Raw genomic sequence first — 19,100 nt, 5'->3', positions numbered from 1 at the left:
TGAGACATCAGAACAATACCCAACGCTGTTCTTGTGTAACATCCACTGTATCTATTTTCCAATAAAGTTGATGAAGAAAGACCAGGAACAGGAATCTTGCTGATATTTCTCCTTTCCCAAGCCCAGAGGCAACTTTAGCCATTTTAGCCTTCATTCTGCTCTCCTCAATGACCAGAGATTGAACCTGAAGCCATGTGGTTTCTGTGGCTACTTGATTAAGTTTTTAAAAGTGCGTTTCTCCACTTTTAAGCAGCACTGTGTACACGTTGCAAGGGCTTCAGTTACTGCAACAGAATCATTTAAGTAGGTGCCATCTAGTGGAGCTTGTCTTACACAACTTGCTTGGGTGTGCTCATTTTACCCTGTGTCTGTAACCAAGCTTCAAGTTCCGTGATGTGGGAGTATAGGGAGAGCTGTTGAGGAGTGCTTGTAATTTTTTTAATCTGAGGCACGTGCACTTTAAGGACAAGATAATATGGTTAGCCTGCAAAGTGGCTGTTGACCACTGTTCTGAGAATCTTAGCCCAAACAAAATATATAAACTGATTTCACAAAATAACCTCTTGTATGCAACTCAATTTGATCTTTCTCTTAAAGAGACTGTCAATAATCGTCCTCAAAGATTGTCATGAGCACAGAACTTTATTTCTGAGGGGATAGTGGAGATTGTGGCAATTTGGTATTGTTTACAGGAACAATATGAAAAACTAAATACATTTATAATAGCTTTAAAAAGCTGAGATTTTCATGTGGTAACTGTACATTTTTTTAGTACTTGGTTTTTCCTCCTTCACATGATTGTAATTTCTTTCTGCCAGACAGGCAGACAACAGCTCCCTAGATGGTGTTTTCTAGCACGTATCTCTGTTGGGATAGAGGAGGCCATTTGGAATCTCAAATCTGTTCAGTCATTCAGATGGATTGCGTCTAATCTCTAGCCCATCTTCCATGTCATGTCTTTATTCCATATCCCCTTGATGACCCAACCCAAGAAGAATCTCTGAATCCAACTTTGAAAATTTCAGTTGATTCTCAGTATCTGTTGCCTTTTGGGGAATGAGTTCGAAATTTCCAATACCCTTTGGATAAAAAACTGCTGCCTAAAGTCTGAGGTGGTGATTCAGTCTTCAACATTATTAACTATCTATGAAGGATATATATTGATGATCATAAGGTATTAATTTGGGACTTCTGTTCAACATGGCAGGATAATATATCAGGTTTAATAACGCTAATTACGCGGATCTCTAATATCAAACAATATGAAATCGGTTGTTGAAAACCCATCTCCATTTGTTTTTAACATTTACATCATTCTACACTGTATACAACATTATTCAGTGCATTTTCAAAAAAATGTTGCCGCATTGAATGGATGTACAACCTACAGTAATGATGAAGCAGCAGACCATGATATGGCCTCTGCTGAAGCAATACTACTTTATAGTCCAGCACATGATGTGCTCACCATCCTACTCTTTGGTAGTTTCTCAAACAATCGATCATGTTCTGAACAGAGTTGATGTGCTGAGCCAAAAGGTGTGAATCCCCAACATTCGAACCAATGCAAAATCCAAAATCATAAAGGCACAACAGATGTTACAACTGTTCCCTTTTGCCTAATTGCAGAAACCCAGTTAGCAAAGGAAGGAGTAAAAAAATTGCAAACTAGTTGTGTTGTTTTTGACAGACTATCTCTCCACTGACAGGATGATGATCCCGCCTGGCAGCTTCTTGTATCCCAAGTGGTAGCAGCTAATTTATTTTTTAAACAATGCCCAGAACCGGATGCTTAAAGGTATTCTGATTATACTGCATTCAGAATATTGTAGGATTCAGTAATTGGGTAAAGAATACACTTCAAATCTTCTGGAAGCTTGTCACCGCAGTGTTACTGTGAACAACATGCCGCACTCCCACTCAATGTCAGTGATGACTGGCCAAAGTGAATTTTCAGGATAAAATATGATGTTGTTTGCAGTACTTTAAAAGGGGTTTCTGCCAGATTAATTGAATGGATTCTGCTTAGGAAACCCTTGCAGGAACTTTGAGTAACAATTTCAATTTAAATAAAAGACGAAACCTTTTGCCTCTAATTTTTACAAAACTGGTTGCCCTTGAATATCAAGCAAGGCTTTGCACAGCTTTTTTTGTTGTCTCTCACATGCACACCCACTGGATGTTAATAGAATGTTGAACTCCAATCAGTTTGAAATAAAGTACTCAAATTGCAATAGGCACTGTTTAGGGAATATGTAAAAAAGATAATTTGTCAATTTTAATATAAATTAAAATACTCAGTCTGGGTATTTGTAAAGATTTTGACAATGTTTATATTGACGTACAAATTTCAATGGTGATTCATCATCATTTTAAAATGATGGAGAAAGAAGCATTCATTAAACAAATAATTGGTGTATTGCAGAATAGTTATTATGACTATGTATCATGCTCCATGGCATTCTTCCAATTATTCCCCATGATTTCACCTGAGCCTGAAGGTTATGGGTTCCAGAAATCCAATTACCATTTCTTAGCTAAAAACCCAATTCTGTGTTCAGAGATCTCTGGCAGATGTGCCATCTTTAAACTCTTGCCTGTCTGCACAATGGAGTGGCCCATGACAATATACGTGGGGCAGCACGGTGGCTCAGTGGTTAGCACTGCTGCCTCACTGCACCAGCGACCCGGATTCGATTCTAGTCTCAAGTGACCGACTGTGTGGAATTTGCACATTCACCCCAGATCTGCTTGGGTTACCTCCGGTTGCTCAGGTTTCCTCCCACAAGATGTGCCAAGTTAGGTAGATTGACCAAGCTAAATTGCACACATTGTCCAAGGATAAGTGGGTTAGCCATGGCAAATGTAGGGTTACAAGAATAGGATTGGGAGGGGTGGGGGGGTATGGGTATGGGTATGGGTCTGGGTGGGATGCTTTTTGGAGGATTGGTGTGGACTAGATGGGCCAAATGGCCTGCTTCCATTTTGCAGGGATTCTCTGATATCAAAGAAGAGCTTACAAGTGTCCTGGTCAATATTCACTCTACAACTAACAATACTGAAGCAGATTAGCTGGTCATTATTTGATTTCTGTTTGTGGATCTTGATGCATGTGAATTGGCTGTCACGATATGCTAAAAATGATTAAACTTCAGACTCAATAGGCTGTAAAACACTTTGGTCCTTAATAACAAAAGAAATAGGAGCAGGAGAAGGCAGATGTAAAAGTGAGAATGGGTAGCTAATAGTGGATAATAAGGAAAGGGTGGATGAATAAATATTTCGCTTCTGTCTTCACAATAAAAAATAGAAACAAAATCCCAGTGACAGTTGTTAAAACAAGAGCTGGCAGAGAGAGGGACTTAGAAACATTACAGTGAGTGGGGAAGAAAACTGATAGAGCTACACGCTGACAGATAGAGCTACACAATGATAGAGTCACACCCTGGTATTGGTGGACTTGATTCGAGGGTCTTTAAAGAAATGCCTATTAAGGTAGTACATTCTTCAGTGTCAATTTTCCAAAATTCCTTCGATTTGGCTAAGATTCCATTAGACTGGAAGGTACCAAATATAACGTGTCTACCCAAAAAGGAGAGGAGGCAGAGAATAGGAAACTACAGACCAGTTAGCTTGATGTCTGCTGTCTGGTCATCAAAGAGGTGATAGCTGAGCACTCAAAATCTTAAGGTAATCAGGAAGTACCTACGAGGTTTTGTGAAAGGGAAATTATGTTTATCCAATTTATTAGAGTTCTTTGAAAGAGTAAATTGTGCTGCAGATAAAGGGGAGCCTGTAGACATATTGTACTTAGGTTGCTAGAAGGCATTTGATAAGGTGCCACATCAGTGGATATTATGGAAAATAAAAGAGCTTGGTGTTAGAGCAACATATTAGCATGGATATTAGATTGACTGGCTGAATACAAGTATGTATAAATGGGTTTTTGTCTGACTGACAATTGAGGTCTGGAATTCCTCAGAGGTCTATGTTTGGGGTCACAACTTTTTAAAATTTCCATCAATGAATTTGGTGAGGGGAGCAAGGCATGGTAGTAAAATGCGCAGGGGATGATAGATAAGAAAGATGTTGTGAAATAGACATAAATAGTCTGTGGGTGGACATAAATACATTAAGTGAGCAAGTGGGCAAAAATCTGGCAACTGGCATATAACGTGGGAAAATGTGAAGTTGTTTGCTTTGGAAGGAGAATGAATCAGCAGAATGTTACTTAAATGGATAACGATGGTGGTATTCAGAGATATAGAGGGATCTAGGTATTCTAGTGCATGGGTGACAAGAAGTTAGCATGCAGGTACAGTGAGTGTTTAAGAAGGCTCATGGGATGCTATTCTTTATTATGAAAGGAATTAAACATAAAAGTAAGGAGAAAGTGAGGACTGCAGATGCTGGAGAGTCAGAATCAAAAAAATGTGGTACTGGAAAAGTACAGTGGGTCAGGCAGAATCTGAAGAGCAGGAGAGTCAATGTTTCGGGCATAAGGCCATCATCAGGAAAATGGAGGGTAGAAGGGGCCTGAGAGATAAATAGTGGGATGGGGTGAATGGGAGGAAACTGGGAGAGCGATAGGTAGATGCAGGTGGGGGAAAATGGTGATAGGTTGGGGGGTAGGGTGGATCGGATAGGTGGGAAGGAAGATGGACAGGTAGGACATGTCAAGAGGGCAGTGCTGAGTTGAAGGGTTGGATCTGGGGTGAGGTGGGAGGAGGGGAGATTTGGAAACTGGTGAAATCCACATCGATCCCGTGTGGTTGGAAGGTTCCAAGGCGGAAGATGAGACATCCTTCCTGCAGGCGTCAGATGGCTTGGATTTGGTGGAGGAGGCCCAGGACTTGCATGACCTTGGCAGAGTGGGAGGGGATGTTGTAATGGTTGGCCACAGGGCAGTAGGGTTATTTGGTGCGTGTGTTCCAGACATGTTCTCCGAAACATTCCGCAAATTGGCATCTTGTCTCCCCAGTGTAGAGGAGACCACACCGAGAGCAATGGACACAGAAGCTGAGATTTTGGATGTGTAGGAAAATCTCTGTCAGATGTGAATAGACCCTTTGGGGCCTTGGACGAAAGTGATGGGGAAGATGTGAGCATGGTTTTTACACCTCTTATGGTGGCAAGGGAAGGTGCCGGGAGTGAAGGGTGTGTTTGTGGGGGGCGTGGACTTAATGAGGGAGTCACTGAAGGAATGGTCACTGTGAAATGTAGATAGGGGTGGGGAGGGAAACATATCTTCGGTGGTCAGGTCTGATTGTAGGTGGTGGAAATGGCAAAAGATGATGCGATGTATACAAATGTAAGTGGGGTGGAAGGTGAAGACCACGGGGTGGGGGGGGGGGGCGGGATTCTATCCTTGTTGTGGTTGGAGGAGTGGGGTTCAAGGGTGGAGATGTGGGAATTGGAAGAGATACGCTGGAGGGCATTGTTCATTACGTGGGAGGGGAAATTGCAGTCCTTGAGATAGGAGGTCACCTAGGATGTCCTGAAGTGAAATTGCTCCTCCTGGAAGCAGTTATGGTGGAGAAGAAGGAATTAGGAGTAAAGGATCACGTTTTTACAGGAGAGGGGTTGGGAGGGAGTGTAGTCCAGGTAGCTGTGGGTGTCAGTGGGTTTGAAGTAGATGTCCGAGTTGAGTTGGTCACTGGAAATGGAAACAGGAAGGGGAGGGAGGTGTTGGACATGGTCCAGGTGAATTTGAGTTCAGGTTGGAAGGTGTTTATGAAGTTGATGAACTGTTCAAATTCCTCCTGGGAGCACGAGGTAACACCAATGCAGTCCTCAATGTAGTGGAGGAAAAGGTGGAGAATGGTGCCAGTGTAGCTGTGGAAGATGGACTATTCCATGTACCCGACAAAGAGGCGGGCATGGCTGGGGCCCGTGTCAGTGTCCATGGCTACCTCGTGGAAAGAAGTGGGAGGATTCAAAGGAGAGGTTAGTGAGGGTGAGGACCAGTTCTGCCAATCGAATGAGTGTGTCAGTGGAGGAGTACTGTTTGGGTTGGTGGGAAAGGAAGAAACAGAGGGCTTGGACCCTTTGCCATGGCAGTGGATGTGTACAGGGACCTAATGTCCATAGTGAAGATGAGGTGATAGGGCCAGGGAAATGAAAGTCATGGAGGAGGTGGAGATCCTGGACCAAGGATGACAGGATGGTGTCGCAATATGAGGAGATATGTTCAGTGGGGCAGGAGCAGGCAGAGACAGTAGGCCGACAGGGGAAGTCAGGTTTGTGAATTTTGGAGAAGAGGTAGAATCGGGCAGTGCAGGGTTCCAGAACTGTGAAGATGGAGGCTGTGGATGGGAGATCCCCATGAGGTGATGAGGTTGTGGATGGTTTGGGACATCATGGTTTGGTGATGGGAGATGAGATAGTGGTTGAGGGGGCAGTAGGAGGAGGTATCCATGAGTTGGCACTTGGCTTCAGTACAGGTCGGAACACCAACCTACCATTGTGCACCCCCCGCCCTCCCCCGTCGCCCCCTGGTTTAATGGTAAGGTTAGGGTTGGAGTAGAGGGAGTAGAGTGCTGGGCTTTGCGAGGGTCAGAGGTTGGAGTGGTGAATTACTGAAAGTAAAGACGTCTTGCTTCAGTTATACATGGTAATGATGAGACCAGATCTCGAAAACTGTGTACAAATTTGGTCTCCATTTTTAAGAAAGGAAATGTACCTGTTGGCAGTCATTCAGATCAGGATTACCAGATTGATACTGGAATGAGGGAGTTGATTTATGAGCTCATGCTTTCCTTGAAGTTTAAGTGAATGTGGGTTGACTTAATTGAAGTGTGTAAAACCTTTAAGGTCTTGACAGAATGGACGTGGACAAAAAGAGAAATTGCTGGAAAAGTTCAGCAGGTCTGACAGCATCTGTGGAGAGACAAAGCAGAGTTAATGTTTCGAGTCCAGAGACCCTTCTTTAGAACTGATGTTTCCTCTTGTTTTGTGAGTCCAGAACTAGGGGGCACTGTTTTAAAATTTGAACTGTGATGAAGAGAAATTGTTTTATCTCAGAGGGTTATGCATCTCTATCTCTGAAGGTGATGGAAGCATTGCCATTGAATATTATTAATACAGAGGCAGAGGCTATTGGATGAAGATGGAATTAAAACAACAAACAGGTCAGCCATGATCTTGTCGAATGGTGGAGGAGACTCGAGGATAGAATGTTCTCCTGCTGCTCTGATTTTATATGTTCATATTTCAGCCAATGTAACCAGTCCACGATTTAGTAAGATCATGGTTGATGTATTTGTAGCCTTCACTTTCCTGACTGCCCCATAACTCTTAAGTCCCTTGTAGATCCAAATCTGTCTTATTCAGCTTTAAATATATTCATTGATCCATCCCCTCACTACTCTCTCTGGGTTGAGAACTTTAAGGACTGGCAGCTGTCTGAGAGAAGAAATTCTTCATCATACCCATTTTACAGGGCGACCTTTTGATTTTGAACTGGTGTCCCCTCTCTGAGGAAGCATCCTGTCAGTATCTAGCCTGCCAAGACCTCCTCGGACTTTTATATGTCTCAGTCAGGTCACAACTCCAACAAATATAGGTCTAATTTGCTCAGCCTTTTCTCATGAGACAGCTTCTCCACCTCAAGAATTTACCAGCCTTTTTCGAATTTCAGCCATTGCAGGTATATCCCTCCTTCAGTCAGGAGACCAGCAGTGTCACTTTTACACTAGTTCAGGGCTCGCCAATGCTGTGAACAAAAGGAGCAAGACTCCCCTACTTTTGTAACCTAATCCCTCATCCAAATCATTCACATAGATTGCAAGTAACACTGATCCCAGTAAAACTCCATTAGTTATAGTGTACCCACCTGAAAACTAACCATTTATACTGATTCAAAGCTACCTATTGGTTAGTCAATCTATGCCAATGCATTATCCCAGTATCACCAATATCACCCAAATCAGTTCTGATGAAGGGAAACATTAACTCTGCTTTCTCACCACAGATGCTGCCAGATCTACTGAGTATCCCCAGCAATTTCTGTTTTTGTTTCAAAGCTATCTAATGGAGTCTTTCCCTTTCAATGAGATAAATCTTTCTTCAGCATAACTTGAAATATCTCCCTGAACATCTGCCATTGCTTCTTTATCACTTAGCCTCTAACCTATTTCTCCACTCTACTGTTACAACCCTGTCCGTGTATCTTTGAAACTGATTTAATTTGACTTTGTTTCAGATCTGGGTTTCTTGATCTCAAACTAAATGTGAAATTGTATTGTGCAATGATCACTTCCAGCTAAAGGATGCTATGTGCATTACCATGAGATCTTCAATTTCTCCTATTTCATGACTGATCCAAAATAGCTAGTTGAATAATTGGTACCAGACTGTATTATTGAGAAATTGTCTCTAATACAGTCAGTGAGTTTATCCTCAAGCTATCTTTACTAATTTGATTGATATCATGTAATATTTTAAATTGTCCATGATTATAACAATATCTTGCTTACAAGCCCTTGTTATTTTTTGACATATACAGCAGGTAAGATGTTATTTACAGAGTATAAATGCAAGCTGCCTTATTTTACAGCAGGGGATTAGGTGCAGTGAACTTTGGCTGTTTTCAAATATTACTGAATACAATAGTGATGGGTCCATTTATCAATTAGGCTTTTGAGAGATTGATAAATGCAATGAGATTGGCATTCAAGGGCACCCAAACTCGAGAAAAATCATTTGAAATGCCTCACCGGAGATAGCTGACAGGGTGATTGCTGTCTGCAAAGTTTAGAGGCTGCAAATGCAGCAGATGTTTGAAGGCTAGAGGAAAATTACCAAGGCATTTCTCCCCAGCAGATTCAAACATTCGTCTCAAGTATATGTTATATAAAGCATGTGCTTAGAACTTGTTACCTTGCCCTGCAAACCCCTGAAAATCTCACACGACTTTACAGTGTTTTAAATTCTCAATATACATGGTCATTCAGCAATGTAGCATTCTTGCACACATCGTAGAGACGCACATCAAATCCTGTTGGACATCCTGCCTTCATGAATTGTATTGTGTTACAACATGGATATCAGGTTAGGTAAACACTTTTCTCTGTACATGCTTCTCAGAAGTCACCTTCTCGGCTAGCAAGACGGGATGGTGTATAGAAGAGCTGAACTGGAGTGAGGATTCAGAAATTGCAGATCATTTTGTGAAGTCCACCCAGGACAGGCTTGCCTAATGCGTTGAGTGGCAGGAATGAAGAAGCTGGGACTGATACCATTGTGCAATAGTTATAGCTCTTCCTCATGGCCAACAATTTGAGACATGTTCTTGTTTAATGTTATTGGCCTAGGAAGAGCAGTGAACCAACACCAACAGTGACCCTTCTCCCATCCCTGCTCCATGCCTCTGCAGTTCCTAAAACCACAAAACAGCCGAACCACAGCTGAATATGCAAGCATCAGTGCAATTGCACAGATCCCGAGGATGCACAGACTCCCAAGTCATGAGGATCATCCTTCCTGCATTATGTCTAGTCCTATTAGAATTTGACAGGTTTCTATGAAATCCCTCCTTATTCTTCTGAATTCCAGTGAGTGTATTCCTAGGCAATCTAGAGTCTCCTCATAGATACACCTGCTATCCCAGGAATTAGTCTGTTAAACCTTTCTTGCACTCCCTCCATTGCCAGATCATTGTTCTTCAGATAAGGAGACTAAAACTGCACATAGTATAGTGGGGGTGGTCTCACCAAGGCTCTGTATAATTGCAGCAAGATATCCTGCTATGCTCAAATCTGCTCACAATAAAGGTGCACATATGTTTTGCCTCCTTCACTGCCTGCTGCACCAGCATGCTTCCTTTCACCAACTAGGATATAAAGACCCCCAAGTCTCATTGGACTTCACTCTTTCCCAATCCATCACCATTCATATAATAGTCTACCTTCCTGTTTTTGCTACGAAAGTGGATAACCTCACGTTTATCTATGTTGCAGTGCATCTGCCATGCACTTCTCCACTCGTGCAACTTGCCCAAATCACAATGATGTATCCTGCTCACACCTCCTCCCACCCAGCTTTGTGTCATCTGCAAATTTGAAAATGTTACATTTAATTCCCACATCTAATTCATGAATATATATTATGAATAGCTGGGATCTAAGCACTGATCCCTGCAGTAGTCCACTGATCACTGGTTGCCACTCAGAAAGTGACCCGTTTATTCCTACTCTGTTTTCTGTATACCAGCCAGTCCTCTATTTGTGTCAGTACACTACTCCCAGGCCCTTCCACTTTAATTTTATTTGCTGATCTCAGTATGGGACCTTATTGAATGCCTTTTGAATGTCCAAATAAACCACATCAACTAATCCTCCCTTATCACCTCTACTAATTACATCCTCAAAAAATTCTAACAGATTTGTCAAACATGATTGTCCTTTTGTAAATCCATGCTGACTATCCCATCCTATTACTAATTTCTGAGTGGTCTGCTAATTAATATTTTGTAATGGACTCTAGCATTTTCCCTGCTGACCCAGATTCTGTGGAGGCAGTTTCCTAGACCAATGTGACTGAGCCTATTGCTCCACTTGTTGGCATAATGTCGGGTACAGATAGTCTTCCTCATTTGTCACTTGATCTTCCTGGAACAGTTCTTTTGATTTTCTTTATCCTCTGGCGTGCTTTGAAAGTTTGCTCCAGGCAAAATTGAAACTAAGAGGGTCGTGTGATTGTTTGGATGGGGAGGGTATGGATTGGAGGGTTGGTAGTGGAGATACTACCACCATCCTGCCCTACTCCAAGAGAAGCAGCATCTCCAGCCTTCCTGTCTGGAAGGCAGTCTTAGCTGGGCAAGACCCCTAAAACTCCAAACCAAGCATAATGTCAGGGATTCATCAGCATCCTGATTCCCAACTCCCATCCACGCTGCAGAACCGATTATTGGGCCTTGTATACATCAGGATTCTTAGGGAACAATAGTGTCTCATTTCACTGAATATTTCCAAAACCTTTCTCATTATGCCTCACAGTCTGAGCAATAAAATGAGACCAGATTACAATATTAGAAAATAATTACATGTGAAGAAATCCATTCAGCCCATTTTAATTAATCTGTCCTGAGAGTGTCTAACCTTCTCCTGTTAAAATGTGATAAGCAGTTGTTTCATCAATGATTCCCCAGTTTTGTCTCTTATTTTAACCAATATTCCACATGTTCACTTTTTGAGAAAGAAGAGTTCTGTGATGGTGTTCGTATTCTGTTATATTAATTTGAACGAGTCCTCAGGTTCTGCTCCAATATTTTATAGTAATGTTCCGGATTAATGTTTGCTATGTTCTTTACAGTTTAGTATACCTGTTGTGGATAATTTCTTGAACATCTCCTTCTAGCTATAAAGTCCCAAGTTCCTCCAGGTCTTTCCTTCATAACCTGGTATTTGTAATTTGCTTCATGACTTTTCTCTACAATGCCTTCAACATTTAAATATCTTGAAGATAAGAGCTATGTATAGATTTCAAGACATAGCTTGTATAAAGATTGATCACTCAGACTTCTAACAACCCCAGCCTAATTAATAATCCCATCCCGATTAACACCTTCATCTCCATTAAAATGCCTATCCCAGTTAACCTCTCCATCTCCATGCCAATTAGCATATCCATCATGAATAACACTCCTTCCATTCCCAGTTAACACATCCATCCCCATCAACAGCTTCATCCCGATTAACGTCCTTGCATCCTGATTAACTCTTCCATCCTGTTCAACACCTCCAACCCAATTAATACCTGCATCTTGATTAATACTCCCATCCTGATCTCTAACAGAAAATGCAACAAACTCCTAGGTTTCTTTGTCACTCAGAATAAATCCTTCTAATCAGTTCTTTCTGCCACTTCCCTCCAGTAGAGTACTGGACAAAACCTTCTTTAAACCTCTGCCCTGCCCCAGGGGCAGCAGGAACCTCACACTGCCATCCAGTTTGTCTCCTCTCTGCCCACCTGCCCATTCTGTCCACCACCTGCTCTGACAATCTTATTCACACAAAACTGCTGACCACCCCAATTCCCTTCCTTCTCCTCGTGTTAATATGTTCATGGTTCTCTTGCTCCAGGTACTAAGCCCCTCTCATTCAAACTTCCCGTTCTCACTCCTCAAAAGAAAACTCTTGAACCATTGACCTTGTGAACCACTGCATCTCTTTCCATGAAAAAGTGCTCAAATGTCTTGTTGATTCCAAAATACATTTGCATTTTTCTCAAACTCTTGTTTGAGTCCCTCCAAACGGCTTTCTACTTCTGCTGTATTTCTGAAATAATTCTGAACTATTTCTTAATTAAATAATTCGCATATAAATGACATGTAATGTTACAAAGACAAATTGGTAAACCATCCTTCCATGTCCTTCAAGATCTGTCAACACCCTTTGATAAAATTGACTCTTGCAATGCTTCTCCACCATCATCCAGCTGGGTAGTTCTGAACTTACCTGTTTCTATTGTTAACTATCTAAGAGCAGCTAGATTGAACTGGTAATGGCTTCTCTCACCACTTCTACACCATCACATGTGGTGTCCAAATAAGGATCTACCCTTATTTATCACCGCCCCTATCCTATTCCCCATCTACATACTTCCCTGAAGCAAAGTTGTCTGCAACACAGCATCTGTTTTTGTATTTATACTGACAGTAGCCAACTCTACTTCACCACAATCTCTCCTGGTTCCTTCACTGTTGCTAAGTTATCAGCCAGCTCTCAGAATTGGATAAACAGTAATCTCCTCCGAGTTAAGTATTAGAAAGGCTGAAACTAGACAGCATCTTCCAAACCTACAACCACTTCCATCTAGAAGGATAAGGGCAAAAGATGCTTGGAACAATACCACCACTTGCAAATAAATGTTCCTGTACTGCCATGCTGAGTGGTAGGTTGATCTAACATACAGTCCGCCAGTGATTCCTTTCAACAGTGTGGAGATCTCCACCAGTAGAGAATCTACACACAAGACAGAGGATCTGACATCCCCCTGGGTAAGGAGGATATTCTCAGCTCAAAGACACGTGGTTGCTTACCAGAGCTCAGCTGTGAAATGCAGACCCTTATTTTGAGATTGTGCCCTCGGGTACTAGACTTTCCCACAAGGGGAATTAACCTTTCCACAAACTCCGTGAGAATCATGTATGTTTCAATAAAGTTGCCTCACATTCTTTTAACCGCCAGTGAGTATGTGCCCAATCTATTCAAATTCTCATTGGAAAATCCCTCCATACTCAGGACCAACCTGGGGAACCTCTGGACTGCTACCAATGCCATTATAAAGATTCTTCAATAAGCGGACTAAAACTGCTTGCAGTGTTTCAGCTGTCTTCTATTGATGCTTTGTATTGGTTTAGAAAGACCTCTGTTTCCATAGTCCATTCCATCTGAATTAAAGGCCAACATTTCATTTGTCTTGCCTTTTTCTCCTGGGCATCAACTATAAAGCAGTTTTAGTTTGAGATTTGGCTGAAGGAGATAATCTCTTTTATTTCCCCTTGATGGGACTGAACTTTCTTAATGTGCTTTGTCCGTTTGAACACTAAAATCAAACATTTCATTTGGGCTGTAGTATTAGATGAGATTTAGTTGAATGCTTTCACAGTATGGGCCTTGTATAGATGCAGTTTATTGCTGTAGAACTATAGGACTGCAGTGTTATAATGTGTATTTGTTTGACAAAAATAGAGTTTCTCTGAAGTGAAGCTTCACCAAGTGGGCTCCTAGACTATTTTTGTATCCACATCTAATATCCTTAATATATGCTAAATAGGAGAAAGTGAGGACTGCAGATGCTGGAGATCAGAGCTGAAAATTTGTTGCTGGAAAAGCGCAGCAGGTCAGGCAGCATCCAAAGAGCAGGAGAAGAAGGGCTCATGCCCGAAACGTCGATTCGCCTGACCTGCTGCGCTTTTCCAGCAACACATTCTCAGCTCTAAATGCTAAATAGCACCAGTAGATTTAAATAATGACAAGTAGTTTTTACTTGGGTGTCCTTAATTGTCAGCAGTGTCAGTTCATGTGGCTACATGCAAGGAATTTCAGCAGTCCCACATGAGTAATAGAAGAAGCATTTAACACATGCAGCTCACAACATAAGCCATTAAATATCTAATGACCAGACCTCCAAGCAACTGACACTTTCAATTAATTATATCTATAAAATGAACCAGTGAGGAACTTTGGGAGATGCCTACACTTGCATTGCCATCATTGGCACTCCTACCAGCATTGGAATGGAAACCATTTCCAGCAGCCATTCATCTCCTCGCAGCCAGTGTGAGAGAGCTGTTCAGGAGGCTTGACGGAGGTTGAATGAAGCTGTTCACTAGAAAAGCTTGTTGGCGCTGCAACATGCAGAAGGGGAATCCTGTGAAAGTTGGCCTTGTTGCAAATTTGTGGAAAATAGGAACTTATCTTAGGTTGTATAAACCTCCGTTGCAAATTAAGTGAAATTTTGTGCTAGCCTGAATTTTAATACAATTACTGTCACACACTCCCTTTTTTAATGCATTATCACAGTAATTAGGGAATCGAATAAATTATTCTAGGACAATGCTGATTTAATTTAATTTTCTGGGGTGTTCTTGCATGTTGTATATACCGCCTTCTCGACGCAAGGTTTGCAAACTAAGTTTTTGACACCAGACACGTGTGCAGATGAGAATTCAGACTGTTTGCATAATAGAACTGATTCTGTGATACACTGTAATCCAAGAAAATCTATACAAGCGAACAACCTCTCAAAGTTATGAATAGAAGAATATTTAAAAAATTGATTATTGGAATTCTTCATGTATTATTAGAAATAATAGTAAATAATTAATGTTAATATTTACAGGATGAATGTCTGACCATTTGTCTCTATAACAGTCAATAACATAGTTGCTGTTGCAGGGTCATCATTGCCCATGCTTCATAGACTTTAATTATGGGGTCCCTAATCTTTGGAATTCTGTCTAGGATATTAATCTGCTTTTAACAGGGCCTTTCATCTATCTTGGCTTTTCAAATTCTCCTTCTTATAAGGCAGTCTTCACCCAGTTATTTCACTGTCCACTTGGTTGAGGTAGTAAACTAATGTAATTAATTCTTTGGTGAAATGTGAAAGTTTTAGTTCCCTGACATCATTCTTATGGTTGGCTTGCCATCCTGTTTCAGTCTGAAGTAAGTTTAACGAAACTGAAGTGGCCAGCTCCTTGTTGTTCCGCTCATGTGTTTCATTGTCACGTGTTATGCTCCCTTAAAATTAATTGCCATGCCTCTGTGGGAAACCAGACAAAGTTACACTCAGTTAAATGGTAATAATTATAATAACAGCAGACTACAACCCAGATGGACTTAATACCTCATAAAGGACCACAGTATATGCAAGCTTACTAACAGTGCTGAGGAAGGCACTTCAGCCATCAGGTCTGTACTGACTCTGCAAATGAGCATTATGACTTATCTCTATCACCTGCCTTCTTGATTGAACTTGCTTCCACTATGCATTTAGACAATGAATTCCATACTTGGAATCACTCAGTTTGTGAAAAAGATTGTTCACACACACTTTTGCAAATCACTTCAAATCTATGTCCTCCTATCCTCAATATTTTACGAGTGGTAACAGTTTCTTCCTAGCTATTCTGTCCAGCCCCCTCATGATGTTAAAAACCTCTATCAAATCTCATCTTAGGCTTCTCCTCTCTGAGAAAAACAGTCTAGACTTCACCAATCTGTCTTCATAACTGAAGTTTGTCATCCCTGGAACCATTCTCGTAAGCGTCCTCTTTATTTTGTCCAAAGTATTCACATCCTTGCTGAAGTGTGGTGCCCAGCACTGTAAGTTCTCCATAACCTTCTTGTTCTCGTGCTTTACCAACTGTTTCTCCACCTGTCCTGTCACTTTTAATGACTTAGACAGACTTACATCTGTTCCTGCACCTTCTTTAGAATTGTACCCCTTAACCTATATTATCTTCCATGATTTTCCAACCAAAATGAATCACTTCACACTTCTCCGCATTCTTTTACGAACTGCCTGTGCACTCCAACAAAGTGTCCGTATCCTTTTGAGTTCTATGCTGTCCACCCCTCCATTTAGAATGCTTCCAAGTTTTGTACATACCTCCAACTCCTCTCTTCAGGAAGAGTTCTTGACCTAGCGTTTCTTATAACGAGAAAAATATTTGGAATGTAAACAGGCATCCGTGTCACTTGGGACATGTGAGCTGCTATAAGAGCAAAGCAAAAGATTAAAACAAAACAAAATACCTGTCAGGATTCACAGCCCCAACCACCAACCCATTGGCAGGTCACCTTGGTTTTCTAGGAAACTAGCCACCTTTCTTGCCTGTTGGGAAGGCATGGGATTGTGGAGTTAGCAAGTTGAGGCCCTTAAGAGTAGCTATTAATTCACCACTTAGAGGCCTTAAATAATTAGGGGTCATGAAAGTTCCCAGTGGACCTTTTTGTCAGAGTTTAATTGGTGAAGTGGCCAACTCATCCCTTTATTTCCCATTCACTCCACTCAGTATGTTCCTATAATTGATAAATTCATTAGACTATTGATGGTACTGCTTAAAAGATACAAGGTAAATAACAATAGTTCAATTGGTGTTAAGATAAAGTTCTATAAGAATTTAATACGTATTACAATTCCTTTTTTATAGACTGGAATGGCTTTAACCTATGATCCCACCGCTGCTATGCAGAATGGGTGAGTATTTTCTGAGCTGTGTGCTGGCTTGTTATAAATTATTAGTGTGTTAGAAGATCCTGAGACTGTCACCTACTTCCATCAATGCCTTTCCAAATGTAATACAGAACACACTGAAATTAAAAGGTCCATAGTCTGACGCTACTTTGATTAGTCAGTGTACTAGTATTTGCAAACTGTCTGGTGAAAATGCATTTCCAAAATTATTGGTATCTCTTATAACATTCTTAGAGGAGCTACCACAACACATGTGAATGAAGGACTGAATGTAGTAATAATTTCCATCTCTCTTCTTGTGGTTGGCCACTGCTCCCGAATGCTTTTGTGTGATAAAATAGTTCATACGAATCCAAACGTAAAACATACTCCCATACATAACTGAAGTGTTTTGGGGTAGGATGCCAGTAATGAGAAAAATCCAGTTGAAGTCTGGTATATTTTCATGGTAGTTAATAGATGTGCAATCAGTTTTGGCAAGGAACCTCCTGTGATTAAGGAAACTTCAAAGTGTATCAGCACCCAAAGCATAAGTACATACATGGGAACATGCTCATGGATATACAGACAGCAGAGAGGACAATGACCTCCTCTGAGACACATTCTAGCAAGCAACTCGACAATTAAGCATCACATCTAATGGACATTTTTATGTTGGAGACATTAGGAGTGCCAACTTTTGATCTGCAAACTTTCATACTGAACCAAGGTAAATGTTTTGCATTTGGACTTGACTTTTCTGGAACACAGCACATTAATAGGAGTTGGAAAGGGAATAATGCCATTTGCAGTACTTGTCAGGATTTTTATTTGAAACTAATACTGTGCTTGCTTCCTACAGTTTTTATTCTTCACCATACAGTATTGCAACAAATCGTATGATTGCACAGACATCTATCACACCTTTCATTGCTGCTTCTCCTGTTTCAACATATCAGGTAGGGGAGAAGGATCTACTGCTTCTTATTTTTTTGCCTGTTCCTCTGTAAGTAATTAACCTCACCAAGACATCCAATTTTTCTTTTTCTTTTCTGGAATTCTTATTGCGTGCAAGCAATTAAAAAAGCCTGACTGATTTCTTTTGATGACTTGGAGTGGTCTGAAAGGAAGATGGCAAGGTGAAGGTTGGGTACTGTAAAACTAAGATCCAAATATTTTCTCATCTTCCTTGTCAGTCTGCCACTCGTAATTTTTGTTTCAGTCCTACAAAGCAGCTTTATCTCCTGTGAGAGCCAATCTAAGTTTTTTCTTCACATTCGCTCACGGAAGCTGGGTGGTGCTGGTAAAACCAGCATTTATTCCCCATCCCGAATTGCGCAAACTTTGTGGTTTCTGGGCCATTTCAGAGGACAGCTAAGACTCAGCCACATTGGTATCACGTGTAGGCCAGTCCAGGCAAAGGCAGCAGATTGCTTTCCCGAGAGGACATTAATGAAGCAGGTGGGTTTTTACAAAAACTAACAATGATTACGTTGTCAATGCTAGGCCAACTTTGAATTTCAAATCTTTATTGAATTCACATTTCTTTATCTGCCATGGTGGGACATGAGTCACAGTCCCAGTACATTAGTCCAGAGTGCTAGGTTACTACTCCAGTGATATTACCACTACCCATTGCTTCTCCATGCTGGCATATCTTACTCAGCCATTTTGCAGCTCCTTCATTTGGTCTTGGATATCAGTTCTGGTTCGTAGTCTTCCTTGGTAAACTGCAACATTTGTTGCCCACTCACCCAGGTGCTGCAGATGTTTATTCAGTTTTAAAGTGTTTGTGTTGCATAACTCACCTCATCACTCCAAACTACAGTGCTGCTTCCTTGTCACAGAGGGCTGAGATGCTGAGTGAAAAATTCCAGTCAGCCACTGATCATTGGCCTTATTTAGCCGTTTAATTGTGTTAATTTAATATCTAATTTAAATTAAAATGAGTTAAATTTAGTCCAGGATAGTCAGGATGCAAAGTTCATCCAGACTGCTGTACAGATAGAAATTGACCCCTCAATTCCAAACTGAGACCCCGATTAAAGCAAGCGAAAAGGAAAAAGCAGTCGTTCTGAGATAGTCACCTGCACTTTGTGTGAGGGGCTTTTGATCTCATTTTAACTGTGGCAGAATGTGAGGAAGGACATTGGGAAATGGCATAGAATCAGCGGCTAATTTAGACCTATTTTTGATTAATGAGGGAGTCAAGAGCCGGAGGGTTCAGGCAGGAAAGTGCTGTTAAAGCCACAATTAGATTAGCCGTGATTTTATTGAATGGGGGTATAGGTGCAAGGGGCCAAATGGCCGAGTCTGCTTTTTCTGTTCTTAGGCCATTTCTCCAGCACTTCCATTAATTCGCCACTGAAGTTCCAGTGAAGGAGCGGAAGAACCCTGCACCGATTCTCCCCAGT

General features: G+C 41.3%; 1 protein-coding gene across 7 annotated transcripts in view; it reads left to right on the top strand.

The window, feature by feature from the left end:
* The window catches only part of rbms3 (RNA binding motif, single stranded interacting protein), a 1,363,226-nt gene that overhangs the window by 1,259,833 nt on the left and 84,293 nt on the right, over positions 1–19,100 (top strand). For all 7 annotated transcript variants that reach the window (XM_060824630.1, XM_060824631.1, XM_060824632.1 and 4 more), the window contains 2 exons: positions 16,664–16,710; positions 17,549–17,645. In XM_060824630.1, the coding sequence (XP_060680613.1) occupies positions 16,664–16,710; positions 17,549–17,645 (144 nt within the window). The remainder of the gene's footprint in view (positions 1–16,663; positions 16,711–17,548; positions 17,646–19,100) is intronic.

The sequence above is a fragment of the Hemiscyllium ocellatum genome, chromosome 5 (genome assembly GCF_020745735.1).
Source record: "Hemiscyllium ocellatum isolate sHemOce1 chromosome 5, sHemOce1.pat.X.cur, whole genome shotgun sequence".
NCBI lineage: Eukaryota > Metazoa > Chordata > Chondrichthyes > Orectolobiformes > Hemiscylliidae > Hemiscyllium > Hemiscyllium ocellatum.
The sequence above is the reverse complement of the archived record's forward strand: the minus strand, read 5'-3'. Positions and strand labels throughout refer to the sequence as shown.